The 20000-nt window shown below is 38.3% G+C and overlaps 1 protein-coding gene across 1 annotated transcript in view; it reads right to left on the minus strand.

Moving 5' to 3' along the window:
* Positions 1–15574, minus strand: part of LOC135196550 (uncharacterized) — a 110890-nt gene extending 95316 nt beyond the window's left edge. The window contains 11 exon segments of the mRNA XM_064223398.1: positions 2666–3302; positions 3828–4334; positions 4450–4633; positions 4777–5507; positions 10768–11187; positions 11385–11921; positions 12069–12254; positions 12687–12911; positions 13284–14039; positions 14359–14586; positions 15015–15574. Of these exon segments, the coding sequence (XP_064079468.1) occupies positions 2666–3302; positions 3828–4334; positions 4450–4633; positions 4777–5507; positions 10768–11187; positions 11385–11921; positions 12069–12254; positions 12687–12911; positions 13284–14039; positions 14359–14586; positions 15015–15314 (4711 nt within the window). The 5' untranslated portion in view covers positions 15315–15574.
* Between the last annotated feature and the right edge of the window lie 4426 nt (positions 15575–20000).

Consider the following 20000-nt stretch of genomic DNA (forward strand, 5'->3'; position numbering starts at 1 on the left):
ACTGTGGACTGTAGACCCTCACGAAAAAAAATTAAAACAAACCTTTAAAAAATTAATACAAATCAAAGTTCATGTATAGCCTCAAAGAAAAAAAAAGCAAATTAAGCCACAATAACGTCCAATATCCTCAAAGAAAAAAAAAAGCAATAAATAAAAAATTGATTAATAAAAAGAAGTAAGTGACGAAATTCACGCACTCGCAAAGTAAGCCACAAATAACGTTTAATTTCGATGTCTATTCATTGGTATTTATTTCACCCAGGGGAAATCATAACTTGTGCTTCTCCCTTTAGCTCTTGATTAAATTTCCTTTGGTTGAAATAAATTCCCAAGGAATAGAGACCTCGAAATTAAACGTTATTTGTGGCTTACTTTGCGAGTGCGTTGAATTTCTCACTTACACACTTGCTTCTTTTTATTAATTAAATTTTTTTTTATTTGTTTTTTTTTATTTTTTTTTCTTTGAGGTATTGGACGTTATTTGTGGCTTAATTTGCATGTTGTGAATTTGCACAAATGATTGCAACTCTGCCACATTACAGGGGTGCCCACAAAATGGCCCAAATGTAAGGCTATATGTAATAGCCTTGGTATAGGATATATATATTTTTTTTTTTTTTGGTGGGTCGAATGACTTCCCCCTCAACTGAAAATAACGCAGCCCAATGGCAAGTTAATTGGTCACTTGCAATTCGACCATATTGCAGGGTGCCCAAAATTAAAAGTCCGTTGACTCCCAAAATACCCACCGTACATTTCAGTCAATTTTTGACACCCCTACAATATGGCCAAATTGCAGTCCATTGTGCAAGTGTGCCACTTTCCATGCACAGTGACCAATTGCTCGCCATTAGTGACAAAATTGACACGCACCCAAATCAAGCCACAGGCTTCATTTAGTATCGAAGTCACTCTTCCCTGGGAGTAACTTTCACCCAGAGGGAATCATATTATAGTCAAGTGCTGGGGGAAGCACCTGACTATAATATGATTCCCTCTGGGTGAAAGTTACTCCCAGGGTAGAGGGACTTCGATGTTAAATGAAGCCTGTGGCTTGATTTGGTGCGTGTCAATTGGTTTTGTCACTAATGCGAGCAATTGGTCACATGCATGGAAATTGGCCACACTTGCACAATGGACTGCAATTTGGCCAGAATGGTACGCTTGGGTATTTTGGGATTCAAACGGACTTTTACTTTTTGCGCACACCCTGCAATAGGCGGCCGAATTGCAAGAGACCAAGTGACCAACTTGCTTGCCATTAGGCTGCGTTATTTTCAGTTTGAAGGAAAAGTCCATCTGACCTTCAAAAAATACCCAAGGAAGGCTTTTACACATAGCCTTACCATTTAGGCCATTTTATGGGCACCCCTGTAAATGTGGTGCACATGTGGCCATTCACACACACGCAAATTAAGCCACAAATAACGTCTCAATATCGAGGTCTCTATTCCTTGGAAATTTATTTATTTCAACCAAGAGAAATTTAATCAAGTGCTGGGGGAAAGCACTGTTATAATTTCACTTGGGTTAAATAAGGAATAGAGACCTCGATATTAGACGTTATTTGTGGCTTAATTTGCGTGTGTATGAATTTCGTCACTTACACACTTGCAATTTTTATCTTTTATTTATTTCTTATTTTTTATAAATTTTTTTGAGGATATACACTCCACCTTTTGCATTTTCATTATTTTTTAAGGTTTTTTGTTTTAATTTTTTTGTGAGGCCGTACAGTCCACATTTTTTATTTTTGATTATTTTTAAAAGTTTTGTTTTATTTATTTGTTTATTTTTTTGGCGACATACACCCACCCTTTATATTTTTTCAAAAGTTTTTGTTTTCTTTAACTTTATTATTTTTTTAGTGACGAATACAATCCACCCCTTTTGCATTTTTTTTTATATTTTTTAGGACATTTTACGTTCGCCCTAATCGGCAAACCAAAGTCACAAGTGCGTAAGTGACACAATTTCCACTCATACACACACTCAGAAATTAAGCCAGTTATAATTTAATACCGAGTTCTCTACCCGAGAATAACCTCAACACCCAAGGGGAATTGATACAAGTGCCGGGCGGGGAAGCACTCTCACGGGGGTATTATAATCAAGTACTGGGGAAGCACCTGATTATAATACGATTCCCTCTGGGTGAAAGTTACTCCCCAGGGTAGAGGGACCTCGATATTAAAAGAAAAAAGCTGTAGCTTAATTTGGGGTGCGTGCGAATTTTGTCACTTACACCTTTGAGACTTTATGTTCCCTAATACTAAGGCACAAATATCGTATACTGACGAATTCCTTATACATTGGGAGAAACTTAAACCCAAGGAGAATTATAATGTAAGTGTTGGGGGGAAACACTTATTAATTATAATTTCCACTTGAATAATGCAAGTTACTCCCAAAGTCTAGGGAATTCTGTATTGCACAAATACTTTTGTGGCTCAGTATTAGGAGCTCTTCATCTTATTAATGTCCTCTGACCTCAGAAGAAATCGGCCAGTGTGGGTTTTCTGTCAGTCCTTCGAGGCTCTTGCTGCTGCCTCTGGGGCCGCCTCTCTTGTGCCCTCTTCTGTCCTTTGTTCTTGATGATTTCCAAGGAACCTCGTTGAAGAGGCAAGGACGTCCTCCTCACTGCCTCGGATGGTGCAGTTCTTACCTTCCTCTTTCGTCTGGGGTCCCTGGAACTGGACCTTGTGGGCACCGATCATCCTCCTGATGTTTTCTCCTCCTCGGCCGATGACCATGGCACGTTCCTGATAGTCGAGGACCACTCTGTAAAGGCGATCTCCCACCTTGGTCAAGCCCGTAACAATTTCCTCTTGTGTTTGCTCGCCTCTTGTTGCCTGTCCTCTTGGTAGCGGTTTCTTCATCGCTTTTCGTATTTCGAGGCAAGCGTCCTCGACATCAACTAGTCGACCATGTATGGTGACATAGTTCGTCTTCTTTGTTGTGGACGATGATGTGACATTATTCTCCTTCTCCAGTTTCTTGAGCTTTCCTCCTTGGTGCCCTACGAGAAGTCCTTTCTGCTTCCCGTCAACGTCGAAACGATATTTGCCGGGGCCAATTCTGGTCAGTCCTTGTTCAGTGATTTCAGCGCTGTCAACGCTGACCTCTTCAAGGATAAACTTCAGGTGAGCGTGGGCCTTTCTCACCTTGTCGAGGTCTCCGCCTAAAAAGCCGATTTCCCTCTCGTCGTCTTCTTGAGGCAGAATGAAATTGACCCTGAAGAGGGCCCCTGACTTCTGCAAGCTCTCCCCTTGTCTATTCCTTTCTGGCCCAGGAGGAAACGTCTACCCTCAAGCGGTAAGTCGAACTGGTAGAAGTTGAGGCCGACGAGTTTCAGGTCGTCTTCTGTCGGCCAGTTCTTGACATCATCGATGATTTTCGAAATGACTCGCTCGACTTCGAGGGCGTCTTCCAGTGATCCAAAGATGCTGATGTAATGGCGTTGATCTTCTTGTTCAGGGAGGTAGATTGTCACATTCCGGTCCCTGTTGAGTTTTCGGATGGTAGCATCTTGTGGTCCCCTTATGGCCTCCCTGAACTGGCTGTGAACTGTCATCAAAAAGTCTTGTTTTCCGACTGCAAACAGCCCACGGGAGACTTGGGGGAGTTCATTGATGTCGAAAATCTTGTCTACTCTGAACTGGGATTTGTTTTGTAGACCTTTTCGACATTGTTCTTGCTGCCCGTGAGTTGAACCATCCTTGAACCATCGTTCGGGACGTTCATGACGACCCCGTGCTCCTGCCTGGCCATCTTAACGAATCTGCCTCCCTTTCCGATTAGATGCCCCATGTCTACATCTTTCTGACACTGGAAGGTGAAGCATTGGCGACCTCTTTTGCAGTTTGAGAGGCCCACATCGCATAGGTCTGGTTTGTTTCCCATGTATTTGCAGGGGCAGGGCAGGGTAGGTCGTCTTGTTTTCCAGAGTTCTTCTCAGGATTCATCTTGACCATGTTAGCGAACGTCTTTCTTCCTGCTTCTTGACGTCCACTTTCATCTTGCTGAATCACTGGTCTGGTTTCTTCATGATGTTCTTCTTTTCTACCAATCTCGCTGGGAGGAGTTTCCTGTTTTTCTTCTCGAGGAAGAACACATTCCTCTTCCTCTTCTTGTGGACAAGCCTTTTCCTTTCCATCTTCCTGTGGACAATAATTTTCCTCTCCTTCTTCCTGGGGAAGGAAACTCTCTTCTGCGTCTCCTTTTGTAGTATCTTGTTCATTTCGTACTTCTTGAGTAGGAGGTGTTTCTTCCTCTTTATCCTCAAGAAGTGCTTTTCCTCTCTTTTGCTTGTGGCGTATTATCCACTGCCTTCTCTTCGATACGAAGTTGGTTTTCCTTGGTACGCAAAGCTTTAGGCACACGTCGTCGTATCATGCCTCGTTTGGCCTCCTCTTCGGGTGCCTCTCGAAACGATATACCGACTATGACCTTGTGCCTCGTTTCCTCGAAATCCCAGTCGTCGTCGTCGTCGTCCTCCTCCTCATCGAATTCTGAATCACTGTCGACCTCCATAATTTCATCCTCATCGTCATCTTCTGGCAATTCCTCGTCCTCGATGAAGGGGAGAGTTCGACGTTGCACTATAACAAACGTCGGTTGCTTAAACCACAGGCTGTGTGGGATTCCTTTTGAAGGGCAGGGCCGTCAGCAAAACATGATGGAGTTTCATTCTCCTGAACCTCCTGGCTGTGGTCTTCCTCTGCTTCCTGGTGAGAGAGCTCTTCCATGTCGACGTCATATCCTTCCCTTTCATACTCGTCCAGGATCTCCTGAATGTGCAGGAAGGCCATTTCCACGCGATATTCAGCGCCTACTAAAGAAGCGGCCTCCTGGACGTCGCCGTCGGGAAGGACGAGGCGGACATTGTAGAATTTCGTAAATTCACGGACTTCGTTCGCTATTTTTCGGAGAATCAGTCTCTCTTTCATGGATAGTTGGAACTCATACAAATCGTCATCGATGAATTTGAGTTCCCTCTTCTCCTTCTGAGGAAGTGTCTCTACCTCCTGCGGAGGGATCACGTCGACACTCCCTGCGTTCGAGGTCTCTGATTCTGTATTGTCCTGACTAGTCCTTCCAGTGGATTCCGTAATAAGGGTATTGGCGATCACTTGACTTAAGTCTCTGTCCTCTTCCTTTCCGTGGTCTTCATCTTCGCCCTCTTCATTTTCCTTTTGTTCGCCTTCCTTCTCTTCACTTTCCGTCTCCTGGTCTTCCTGGTCGTCTTCCTGATCTGGGCGCTCCTGATCATCCTTTTCTTCGTCGTCTTCTTCATTAACCTTCTGCTGGGGTTCTTCCTCGTCTTTGTTGTCATCGTCGTCATCTTCATTTTCCTTTTCTCGGTCGTTTTCCTCGTCTATTGTCGTCGTCGTCGTCGTCATCTTCTTTATCCTTGTCTTGGTCTTTTTGTTCTTTGTTCTCATTGTCATCAAATTCCCAATCAATATTCCGTGTCCCTTCGACGCCTTCAGCAATGTCCATCGTACCTCCGAGGAAGTACGGGACAACAAAGACACCAATGAGACACAGGAACATTTTGGGCCAAAACACGAGTCGATTCAAATCACGAAGAACCTCGTCAGCTGCTGCAGTTCCCTGGTCACCTGGAAGAGTGGTCCTCACCAAGTTCTGCAGGGTCCCGTGGCAGGCTGAGAGGGAAGGTTCCTCGTATCCAGAAAAGTTGGATAAACCAATATAGTCCAGAACGGTATGCAGAGCGCGACGCACTCTGTTTTCCATTCTGAAATCCAAAAGAGATAGCCGAGCAGCGTCACAAAGTCGAAGCTCTTTCTCAAGAGTCGACTGCCAAAGGACGCCACCCGCCAGTACAAGTCGCAACAGAAGCACAAATCCTGCAAGGAAAGTTCCGAACACTGATTTAACTGCTGTAGAAATCATTTTGCTGAATGATGCCGAACCAGAGTGCTTTCGCCAAGCTTAGTTTTTGTTCAAGACGCCTGATCTGCGCCGGGATTCCCGGCGTCCTTGGAGCCTTCCCAGGATCGCTTCTTCGGAGATTCCGTAAGTATTCTCTGGAGACTCCGGATTCCGAGTTGCTTCGGATCCTCTGTTTGGTAGAGTTTCATTTCTTTAAGGAGAACAAACTGTACGTACTCTGTGATGTGTGAAAGCTATTAATAATAATAATAATAATAATAATAATAATAATAATAATAATAATAATAATAATAATAATAATAATAACTGTTAACTTGTATTCTGGTTCTTAATGGCTCTCGTAGTGAATTGTGTCAGAAGATATGCTATTAAATATGTTGGCTTCAATACGACGTCCTGAATTTAGTATTAGTTTAACCTGATTCGGTATTTTATCAGTGTTTATTGCTGATAGTACGTATATTGACTTAAGTTGCTTGAATTTTTAACTTAGGTAAATTAAATATCTTTTTTTATGTACAATATCTACATCCTCAGATACAATTCACTACGAGAACCATTAAGAACCAGAATAAATGGCTAACTATTATTATTATTATTATTATATTATTATTTACTATTATTATTATTATTATTATTATTATTATTATTATTATTATTATTATTATTATTATTATTATTATTATTATTATATGTGTGTGTAATATGTAGAAATTGTACATATAAAGACACTTAATTTACCTAAGTTATATTCAAGCAACTTAAGTCTCAAAATATACTTATAAAATCAGCCGTTATAACGCAATAAACACTGATAAAATACCAAATCAGGTTAAACTAATACTAAACTAAGGACGTCATATTGAAAGCCAACATATTTAATAATACATGCATTATATATATATAAATATATATATAATATAATAATATATATATTAGGAATATTATATTGTATATGTATATATATATATTATATATAATATATATTAATAGATAATATAATTATTAAATATATTACATATATATATAATAATAAATAATCATTTATATTAATACATATATAATATAAATATATAATCATTATATTATATATATATACATATATAATATTATATATTATAATATACATTATATATATATATATATATATATTAATATTTGTTGTGTGTATTTCTTAATGTAGATATATCTTATATAATACATATATATTACATTATAATATTTATATACCAGTATATATATTATTATACATAGAATATATATAATATAGTATATATATATATTGGATATACTATATATATATATATAGCATATATATATATATTTGTATGTATGTATGTATGTATATATATATATATATATGTAGGTATTATATATATTATATATATATGCAGATTATATTATATATAATATATAATATATATATAAGATGATATATGCATATGTATATACACGCACACACAATATACAGCCAGCAACAAAACCTTGTCGCCCCGCCAAACCTGGCTCGGAGCTCATGCCCTTCTTCCCCTGAAAGGTGGCCTTTGTTCAAACCAGTACATAATTAGAATGGTTCGAATGGGAGGAGGAAGGAAATTGCGGTAATCAGGCAAAGAAATGCAATAACGAATTAAATATATATGGACAAAAGAGAGTGATAGAGAAGAGAAGAGAGAGAGTGAGAGAGAGAGAGAGAGAAAGAGAGTACGAGGAAAGGTAACGAAAGAAATGCATAGAGTTTATGGAAAGAGAGAGAGAGAGAGAGAGAGAGAGACTTATTCCTGCTAAGTTATTAATCTGATGGATATATTTGAGACCTTCTGCTTTAAGAAATATGATATCGCATACATTTTGGAAAATAATTATGAAATCTTAACATATTGTATTGTTTTAAATCGTTATTATATTGTCTATATAAAAAGCATTAAATGTTGTTGGAACTGACCATTCATATTAATATTACTCAGACGGGAATATCCTTCTTTTTCATTATCCTATAAGCAGCTGTATTCTCTCTCTCTCTCTCTCTCTCTCTCTCTCTCTTCTCATCTCTCTCTCTCTCTGTCTTATATCGCCTGGATCCACTATTTAAATAATGGTAAACGTCTGATATGTTATTTGTAAGTGGGCAAGGATCACAAAACCGTAAATGGCTACTCTACCAACTTTTGCTTGGCTGCATCTATTTTTGTCTAGATTAACTGGACTATAATTACCTGTATTACCAATAATATACGAATCTAGCTACAAAGATGTTACACAGCATCAATTTTGCAAGGGTACCATGCAGTATATATGAGTGTGATGGGCCACTTGGCTCCGCCCCTCGCAACCATCTAGGCTACTTATAGAAAATATTTTAATTTGCTATGTTTCTTATATTTTATTATATTTATTATATTGTTCCAGAAATCTTGGTGAAATTAAATTATGTGAAATAAAATGCAGTGAATGTGTGCAGATGTAGTACTGTTCACACTGGGTGAAATTTTCCCGGGTCACTCACACTCCCTCTCACTGTCCGGGGTCGAGACTTTCTCCCCCGAAGCTCATTACCCCGCGCTCGGCTCTCTCCAAGACTCCGATTGTCACAGAAAAGGTTCGTCTGGTTTTGAAATCTGTTTGACGCACAATTCTTTTCCTTCCTTCATTTCTGTCTGCTCTCATATATATAACTCAAATTCCCCTTTGCATCTCCTTCAGAGAAGAAGTGAAGTGAAGAGATATGAGTGACTTGTAACTAGAAGTGTTCATTTATATTGCTAACTCACAACAGTTTAAAGTGACTTACATTCTCTGCCTTACGCAAATCCCAATTACATAAATCGCGTTTTAGATCGCGAATTACAGTTCATCCTTAATTTGCAGAATTAGGAGAACGCAAGAGGTTGTGTACCACCTCTCACGTGTTCCACGGTGCCAGGGTAGCAACCAACCATTCCAAGTTCCAGGGTGAAAGAATGAAGAGCTGCTGATAATTATTTTGTATGATTTGCCATAACTGTACTAGTTTCATTCCTATAAATGCTGGGTTCTTCATAAAGGGGATTTATATTTCACTGTGGTTTTCACAGTGGCACTAATTGATTTGTTAATTAACGTAACCTCAGTGCCACGGAGCTATTGCCTTCAGCGCCTGTATAATTACTTTTGATTTACATAATAATAATCTTAATTAAATGTAACTTTGCATTTTCCCTTAAATCCATCATCCTTAATAATTTTTTCCCTTTTCTCTGTTACTTCCGTGGCACCCATTCTTGTCAGATGTCAATTCATTTTAGAGTAAGTGATAAACCTCACACAGCCACACACGTAATTATATATATATATATATATATATATATATATATATATATATATGTGTGTGTGTGTGTGTGTGTGTGTGTCTGTATGTATGTGTATGTAGTATGTGTGTGTCCTTATATATCGTGTGTATATATATATTTATATATACATACATGATAGATAGGGACACACAGTTGAGGTATGGTTTCCATTTATTCCCTAGCTACGGTGGTCCGTTCCGCCTGTGTCGCATTCTTTGTCGAGCAAGAACTAAAATAGTACAATAATATTCAGTATCCCGTTTAGAGCTCCAAGAGGAAGGGAATGTGGGTGGGGAGGGATTTGGGGTTAGGATTGAAATTTACAATGTTTAGATACTTAGGGGGTGGGTAATGATGTACGTTATATTGATATAATATTTTGACATAGTTTTACTTTCTGTTTCTTGTTCTTATGGGTCTCATGAATTGATTGATTTCTTCTGAAGTAATTTTGTGTGGGGGTTGTTTTGGCAGTGACGTTGACCTTGTGTACACAACGTAAAATCCCCTAAGTAACTAAACATTGTAAATCTAAATACTAAACCCAAATCCCACATTCCCATCCTCTTGGAGCTATAAACGGGATACTGGATATTATTATTATTCTATTATCATCATCATCAGAAGGAAGAAGACCCTCTTTCAAGCAAGTTTTGTTGGATGATAAGGCTGCATTGTGCGAACTGATTTTATGCTGAGTTTTATTATTATTATTATTATTATTATTATTATTATTATTATTATTATTATTATTATTATTATTATTATTATTATTATTATTATATTCAGTAACATGGCTGGTACGCTACCTCACAACAGACTGCCTACCCACATCTAAAAGGAAAATTAAATTTCATTTACTAGATCATGACAAGTTTCAAATTCACAAAGAACATTCATAGCTTTGAAGCCATGTTTATCAAAGTACCCTATTTTCTTATTCACTCCAAAAACGAAATATAAAATTAGAATATCTCTCTCTCTCTCTCTCTCTCTCTCTCTCTCTCTCATTTCCTCACCTCCTCTCTCTCTCTCTCTCTCTCTCTCTCTCTCTCTCTCTCTCTCTCTCGATACTGCAGTGCAAAGCTCCAAATGGTTTAAGAAAACAATTTTTATTTTCAAAAATTTATTCGTCAGGAATGTTAAGTTCGTGTACCGATGGTATTCAGTGACATCTGATGAACGAGGCACCTGCAGAAGTAAATGGCATCACATTAGATCATTATTTTGTCGTTGTGTTTGCTTTCACTTCAGAATTATACGTTTTGTTACGATTAGCATTTCAGTCACAGTTTACTGAAAGAGTACGACCTACCTGAAGTGATTTTGCCCGATGTCTTCCTGATGATCACCGACGCAGTGTAGAGATCTGTCGTCATTTTACGGCGTAAGTTACACTAATAGTACATAATTATATGTTTGTTGACAAAAAACTTAAGCAAAAATAGGCGTCATACTCTTTCTCTCACAGGTAAAGAAGGAAAAATCAAAGGTACAAAAGTAAGGTAAAGGAAGTCTAAAACACATTAGAGGTGGAATGTTCGTGGTGCCCGCGGTAGCTACTGCTGTAGGAGCGGCAGCTGTACCCTTCCGATTGTTCTAGTGATTCCTTCTCGTTCTTTTCCTCCCAGCTGCGACCGGAGTCGCTGTGGTTCTCATTCCTCGAGGTGGCCTCCTTCGACACCTTCTGCACATTGCTCGAGTTGGCGGACAACCCTTTCTTTGCGGACTCAACAGTGAGGATGCCGTCCGATGAAATGGCCGAGGTGATGCTGTGGATGTCGACCGAGTCGGGTAACAAAAACCGCTGAGAGAAAGTGTGAGAGCTGGATGAGGAGCCCTCTTTGCTCTCGCTTCGACCCTCAATGAGCAGTTCTCTTTCGCCAATGACAGACACCATGATGTCTCCATCAACGAAATCTTTGGCGTCTATAACAACCTGTGAAAGAAGGTGAAGATCTTTAGGTTCTGAATGGAATAAGATACCCTCACAGTATATCAACAGACAATCGACTGAAATTCCAGATTTTACAACATTATAATAACTTTTAATTACAAAGAGAATGTTGAAGGAAAACGTGAATTCATTGTTGTATTAGAAAATTAAATGACAGTGTCATGGAGCCCCATCATTACCTTATGGCTGTGTTCATCCTCATGGATGTTAAGAGCCTGGTTTTCTTGTGAGAGGTTACGGTGTCGGAGGCTCCTGTAAGCAGTGAGGTCATCAGACTGACTGTTCTCGTGAAACCTCTGCAGCACATTCTTGACAGCTTTCTGGAAATCCTGGCGGGAGTCCACAAAGAAAGTATCACTGAAAAAGTTGCCTTTCCTTGTAATAGGCAGCAAACGGCCTACTGAAGCAAGGCTTTGTCCACCACTGCAAGATGCTTGCTGGTGAGCATTTGCTACATCTACATTTTCTTGGCTTCTGACAGTGCCAGTTGATGATGCAGTCTCATGGAGGGAACTACCTGTGGAGCTTTCATCCCTGACAGATATCTCACTCATGACAGAGCTCTCCTTGGAGGAAGCTGATGAGTCTTTTCTTGCAAAGTTCTCTTGAGAACTCGTAGAACCACCTTGAACTCTCCTGGGAGTGTCTTCAGAGTTAACACCATTTGCTTTTCCTTCTACGTGTACTTGAATGATGTGTTCCTTTGCCCTGTTATTCTGCATAAAAGATGTTAATTTTGTTAATGACGCCGGATTTTTTTACATAACTGTATAAGACATGATAATCATAATGTTCACGTAGTATATGCATCAGTCATATAGCACTATTACTGATATCTACCAGTTTAAAAGCTGAATAGATACCTGACAGGCCGAAGAGACCTCGTGAATTTTCTGTGATGATGATGATGATTCTTGGACAGTCTTTGAAGAAGATGCCTGAGAAAGTTGGTTCTCTGAAGCAACGTCTCGATTACAATGTAAAGAAGCCTCTTCTGTTTTCTCCGATCTGACAGGAGAAGTGATGTCCCGGATCTGAATGGTAGGTGCCTGAAAGGGTGAGGCGTGTGAATGTTGCATATCATAGAGAGACTGTTGATAAAAGAAACGGATCCTTCCTAGATAGTGACCACCAAGGGTTTTCGGGGCACGTTATCTATGACTGATAATTTCCTTTAAGATACCAGGGACTTTTGTTTTTGTTTTTTAGGTAACTCCCCAACGGGCTTTTATTACTAAAAACACGCCGCAAAAGGGGTCACTCACTATCTAGGATATATTTCTTTGAGATATTTCCAGACTTTTGTTTATGTTTTTATGGTAATCCCCAACGGGCTTTTACTAAATACGCCGCAAAGGGGTCACTCACTATCTAGGAAAGATCCAAAGAAACTACTGAATAAGATCAGATTGAGGGTAAAACTACAGTTCCAGTGAAGTCTGGTTACTTAATCATGCATGCATTTCATTTATATATAATACCTTCTTGGGTGCTGTGATTGTCAGGACACCATCTGATGACACCATCGATGTTACAGATTCGAGGACAATGTCTCTGGGGACAACAAATCGTTTGTAGAAACGTTTGACCGATTTCGAACCGCCCTCCTGCTTCTCTATGCGTCCTTCAACCACCAATTCCCTCTCACTGACGGCTTTCACGTTGACCTCTCCTCCATTCATGAAGTCATGAACATCCAAAACAAACTGAAAAGGAGATGAACTTTTCAGATTTTGATCTTAAGCCTAGAGAGCTAAATGGTGTTACTTTTTAATTAATGTAAACTTTCAAAAGAAAAATGACATTTTTATGATAAAGTTTTAATTATACTTACCCAGTAACTATATAGTGAAACTCTTAGCTATATAATTACTGAGAAAGTTGTATAATTAAAAATGAAACTTTAACCTAAATACGAAAGAAAGTCATTTTTCATCAGTTAGGACACTTCTAGTTGAATCACTGGACTTGTTACTCAAAATGCCAGCTACTCAGGAAATCAGGATGTCATTTCATTTAACTTATTGTTGAAGATATTTCACTGTGAATTCAGTTGATTGACGGTTAATCAAAATTACCTTGTGAGTTGTTGCATCTTCACTAACTTTGATTGCTTGGTTATCTTCTCGCAGGTCTCGAGTTCGGAGGCTCCTGTAGCTAGACAAGTCATCCATGATCGAGGACCGTTCATTCCATTTAGTCAGGACCTCCCGCACTGCACTTTCAAAGTCATTCCGAGCGTCTTCAAAAACCGAGTCATTGAAGAAGAGCCCTCTCCTTGTTACTGGAAGATGGCGGAAGTTCAGAGAGATGGGAACATGGCGAGAGGTGCCATCCACCTCCTTGAGGGTTTCTTTCAAGTTTTTGGACTCTGAAGCACATTTCTCATTATTGTTGACAGCAGCAGTCTTCATTTCTGACTGGTTAGATAAGGCAGAATTTTCCTGTTTCAGTGATGATGAATTCATCTGAGAGTTTGTAGAACTTGACATTCTCTTCTCTGAGACTGCACTGGATTCAAGGACCTTCTGGGACTCCATTGAAACTGATGAACTGGTTTTATTATTCACTGATGAATTAATGCTAACAGGAATCTTGGTCGAGGCTTCTTTAGCAGTCCCTTCACAGAGGTTCTTTTCTAACTGCAGTTTCTTGTAACAGTTCTCGCAATATTTCGCACCCGCATCGGTTTCTGTGTCTCTTTTGCTGGCTGATGTAGACTGAGAGCTCTCCTGTGTTGCACTGGAGGATGTGTTTGCAGTTCTAGAAATACTATTTGATGATTCTAACTTGTGCTCTACCTTCTTTGCGCTCTCTTGGCACACTGAAGAGACCTGGAAGCATCAATCACCTCTTAAGAAATGTAAATATCAAATGCCTTTTAAAGGGTTCGAGTGGTGGACATATGTTAAGTTAAGGAAAAGCAGTCATGTTTCTTTTAGTTTTATGATGTTTCTCATCTCTGCTCTATGTTTATGCATTTATTTATTTGCAGTTTGATTCTTCAGTCATTTTTCATCTACATTGTCTATACTTTATTCCATTGCTCTTTTTTATATAGGAATTCTATCTTGTGGAAGATTAGCTTCTTAGCAAGGTGATAGACATTTTGAATAATAATAATAATAATAATCATAATAATAATGTAATTACCTTTTTGGGAACTGTAATGGTGAGAATACCATCGGAGGACATCACTGAGGAAATTCCATCGATATCGGAGTCTTCCGCCAAGGGGAAACGTCGACTGAACCTTTTCATGGAGGCGCTGTGACCCCCTGCATCCTTTCCTTCAGTGACACCTTCCACATAAACCTCTTTCTCTGCGATAACCTTCACTTTGATTTCGCCTTCTGAGAATTCGTGGACATCCAGTACTATCTGCAAGATAAATTATGAGGCTTTGGTTAGTTCGAGAGTTTTAGATATAAGGATATAAGTCAAAAACATGGACATTGATTTGAGAATTCGAGTAGCAGCATGGTAACTCGGTGAATCAGGAGACTCGGGCTAGTTTTAGTTACTTTCAGATCAGCAGCACTATTTACCACATGACCTATTCTCCCCCACAGATTATTTTTCATCGGGCAGCATCACATAATCACATTTGCATTTTGCGGCCGTTCATAACACCGAATAACTATTACTGGTAGAAGAGCTAAAGCAGCAGTTGTTTATGGTGTATGGCAATATTTTGATAAACTTGCAAGACTTCAGTTTTGTCACCAATATGGTAGTAAGGAGCTAGCAGGAAGATGCCAGAAAATTTACGTTTGTAACACCGTGCGAGAGACAGCGGTTACACCTACCTTATAGCTGCTGGAATCTGAGGAAACTGTGACCGCCTGATTTTCCTCTTTCATGTTGTGGGACCTCAACTGTCTGTATCTGTTCAGGTTGCTGAGAATGTTGCTGCTATCGTGCCAGGAATCCGTCAGCATGCTGGTGTCCTCCCACCTGCCTAGAATATCCCGCACTGCCCCGTCGAAGAGAGATCTGGCGTTCTCAAAGAAGGAATCCTGGAAGAAGTGTCCCCTCCGAGTGATGGGCAAGAACCATTCCCTGTCGTCGCTCAGGGAATGTCTGCACATGCAGGAAAATGGCTTCATGGGTCGAAGTGGAGTAAGTAGAATAAGAGCTGTGTTCGTTGATCGGAGCCATTCCTGACGTTGCTTTGTAACTGCGAGTCTGAGTGAAAATGGTAGAAATGTATAACGCTTCACAGTAGAGTTCACTTCTTATGGGTAGGTTCAATGCCTATGTCGCCTTTCAATGCTGGAGTGAGGTAAAAATGTTATTGAAGTAATTCAGAGAGAAGCTAGAGTGTCTTGAAAGATTGACTTCTTGTTACTGATGGTGCGAGGCAACTCCCGTGTCTTTTATACCCTGGGCATTCAAAACCCCTCCTCTCCTTAGTTCGTTGCAAGAGGGAAGCGTCATCGGTCTATTTCCGACCGACCGCCCACTCAGTACTTCCCTCAGCCAAGAGAAGCTCTCGAGAAATTTTTAGATATACATTCATTGAGAAGACTCTTTTCATGATGCAAACATTTCCCCTCACCCCAGGGATGTTTTCCCGATGACGTAGAAACCTTTAGTAGCCAGTTCTTACACATGGGACGAAAATAATTAACAATTATTAGATTACATTGTACCCGGCTCTTATATGTTCCACAAAAATAATCGTATTTATAATTTTGATATTAATGGTAACATGCAAAGGATTCTGTTGTTGATGGCTTGCAAATATTAATTTTAATTACAAGACAGGCAAGCCTCTGGTCTCAGATTAGTTATCAATGTAAATATTTACATCTCTTGACTCGTGGGTTACCGGAATATAAAGCACTTGTGGAGGGTTGCAACAATGTGGACAAATGGTATGGCCTAGCGATCTAATCCCGAACGATTTGCTGAAAATCGAAAAACTTACATTTTCCGGATTCGGTGGAATAAGGGGGAAGGGAGGAGGGTGAATGAAAGAAATGTTTGTCTTCGTTTTAAATACAAAAAAATTGCAATTTCTATGTGTGGGTGTGTGTACTCGCGCGCGTGTATACATCAGGAACATCGATATAGAGGTTGGTAGATGCTTAGATACCAGAGATCGTTTATATGCTGACATAATGACAATCAGATTCATTCACTTTAGTCAATTGGAGGTTGTTAAGTCTCAAGTGAAGAAAAAAAAGATATGATTATATCAGTTAGAATAATTTCAACTGAGTCATAAATATATATATATATATATATATATTATATATATATATATATATCAATATATATATATATATGTGTGTGTGTGTGTGTGTGTGTGTGTGTGTGTGTGTGTTTGTATGTTGCTGTATGTATATACAACATACCTATATATATATAATCCTATATATATATCTATATATATATCTATATATATGACCAGAACAACGGTTTTGGGGGGGGGGGGTAACAGATCCATCTAATAAAAGGACTCAAAACAAAAACCACCAAATATATAGATATAGACCTGGAACAACGTTTTGTTTATACAGAATTCCCATCTAATAAAAAGGAGACTCATAAAAACACCAAAACATATAGAAAGGAAATACTATATTTCAGAGACTGCTGTCTCCCCATCTTCAGGTAAATGAATGAGAAAAAATTACAGAAAAGGTGGGGGTATTTATAACCAAGAGGTCCATCCCCCAGATAAGCCAATTTAGGTCCACCTCCCGCTGATATCTTCCTTTAATCTCCTTAAGCGTCAGTTGAATGAACAAACCTTGTCGATGACATCTGAGTCCCATGCTCCCTTTGAGATATTCATTACCTGCCTCTCCGTAATCTAAATCAAGGAGATTTATACAGCACAAATGGTCAGGTTAGGTGTGGACAACAGAACTCCAGCTATTTTCAACCATATAAATGAACATAACCCATAGTCTTAAATGTAATTTATCACGTATAATTTAAAGCAGCAACTGCCGGTACAAGAGTCAAATGATGGAATCGGTCTTGATTAAAGAAAGGCAGGTAATGAATATCTCAAAGGGAGCATGGGACTCAGATGTCATAAACAAGGTTTTCATTCAACTTTGTATAAATACCACCTTTTCTGTAACTTTTTTTATTCATCTACCTGAAGAGGGAGACAGCAGTCTCTGAAATATAGTATTTCTCTCTATATATTTTGATGTTTTTATGGGCTCCTTTTATTAGATATATATATATATATATATATATATATATATATATATATATATATATATATATATATATATATATAATATAGAGAGAGAGAGAGAGAGAGACGAGAGAGAGAGGAGAGAGAGAGAGAGAGCGTATAAATATAAGAATATATAGTAATTCACCTTTTAATTTTATCTGTTTATTTATTCGTTTACTAACTTATTGACTTATGTTTTCCATATTGATCTCTCCTTTCTATTTTTCATATCTCCTTTAACTTCTTTCAAACGAACACCATATTCTTAGGGAGCTTAAATTACAAGACAATGGCCTTTATAGGCTTGGCTCTTATGAACAGAGGTTTAACTTTCAAGTTATTATATTATATATATATATATATATTATAGATATTAATATAATACGTATTATATATAATTATAATATATATATATTATATTACATATATATATATATATATATATATAGATATATATATATATATATATATATATATGTAAGTATATATATATATATATGACTGGTAAAAATGTTCTGTAACAACAGAGTTCCATCTAATAAAAGGAGCCCATAAAAGCACCAAAATAGAGAAAAAGTACTATATTTCAGAGACTGCTGTCTCCCTCTTCAGGTTCATCTACCTGAAGAGGGAGACAGCAGTCTCTGAAATATAGTACTTTTTTCTCTATTTTGGTGTTTTTATGGGCTCCTTTTATTAGATATATATATATATATATATATATATATATATATATATATATATATATATACGTATATATGAATAATTATCACATCGAACCGTGATCCATTTATATATCAATTCAAGCTACAAATGTCCTTTAATATCTAAATTCACTTTACCTCCCAAATGATATATTTTCATATATGTACCGAAGGGTATTTTTTAATTGATAATAATTTCGTCCCCCCATGGGATCGAACCACCGTCCAAGTGGACGGGGACGAAATCAGGACAGTCAGTGACGCTATCCAATCAGCCAACAGAGACACTATAAGTTCATATCGATTCTGACCTTACAAATCACCCTCGATCTGGATGCTTTCGTAATTAGAATCGATATGGAACCCCGTCTACCATGTTGGCCAATTCGAGCGTTTGACAGCACGTAGCCTTTTGTTATGAATAATTATCACATCGAACCGTGATCCATTTATATATCAATTCAAGCTACAAATGTCCTTTAATATCTAAATTCACTTTACCTCCCAAATGATATATTTTCATATATGTACCGAAGGGGAATTTTTTAATTGATAATAATTTCGTCCAGATCGAGGGTGATTTGTAAGGTCAGAATCGATATGAACTTATAGCGTCTCTGTTGGCTGATTGGATAGCGTCACTGACTGTCCTGATTTCGTCCCCGTCCACTTGGACGGTGGTTCGATCCCATGGGGGGACGAAATTATTATCAATTAAAAAAAATTCCCCTTCGGTACATATATGAAAATATATCATTTGGGAGGTAAAGTAAATTTAGATATTAAAGGACATTTGTAGCTTGAATTGATATATAAATGGATCACGGTTCGATGTGATTAATTATTCATAACAAAAGGCTACGTGCTGTCAAACGCTCGAATTGGCCAACATGGTAGACGGGGTTCCATATCGATTCTAATTACGAAAGCATCCAGATCGAGGGTGATTTGTAAGGTCAGAATCGATATGAACTTATAGCGTCTCCGTTGGCTGATTGGATAGCGTCACTGACTGTCCTGATTTCGTCCCCGTCCACTTGGACGGTGGTTCGATCCCATGGGGGGACGAAATTATTATCAATTAAAAAATTCCCCTTCGGTACATATATGAAAATATATCATTTGGGAGGTAAAGTGAATTTAGATATTAAAGGACATTTGTAGCTTGAATTGATATACGTATATTTATATATATATATATATATATATATATATATTTATTTATATATATATATATATATATATATATATATATATATATATATTAATGTTTGTCTGTCTGACCTGCCTCTGCTCTTGAAGTAGTGTGTTTTTAGTTTTAGTTGAAGACTCCTCTTTACTTTTGACTCGAAGGTATTAATGGCAATGATCCCAACACAGATCCTATTTTCGATCGAACACTATTTCTAGTTTTAACTGTTCAATTCACCATGCTCTCAGCTATATGCACCATTGTGGCAAAAAGTACCCTAAGGTGTAAAATATATATTTTCCGGAATGCAAAATCTTAAACAAAAAAAATCAATGAAAATAGAACTTGCAAGTGTTTGGAGTAATGTGGTTATTCCCAAATTTCGAAAACCTTTTTGCATCACTCCAATTTCATGTTATTTTTGTACAGTGTACAACCCAGAGAGGGTGAAATGCAGAGAGGAATTTTTTGATGTAGCGCGTGATGGGTACCCACACCTGCCTTAGAAGTCACAGACCTTTTAGGATTCGTTGCTAACGCCCTAACAACCTCTCTTCTGTTTTTAGGACCAGCCATCATCGCTCCGATTAAACAGGGAACAAGTGCCAACAATAATAATCGTGAATCTTTATCCACCGCGCCATGGGTGCGTTGTCTGCGGGTTGCTCGTGATTTCGACCCGCTCTCCTCTCGA

The sequence above is a fragment of the Macrobrachium nipponense genome, chromosome 18 (genome assembly GCF_015104395.2).
Source record: "Macrobrachium nipponense isolate FS-2020 chromosome 18, ASM1510439v2, whole genome shotgun sequence".
NCBI lineage: Eukaryota > Metazoa > Arthropoda > Malacostraca > Decapoda > Palaemonidae > Macrobrachium > Macrobrachium nipponense.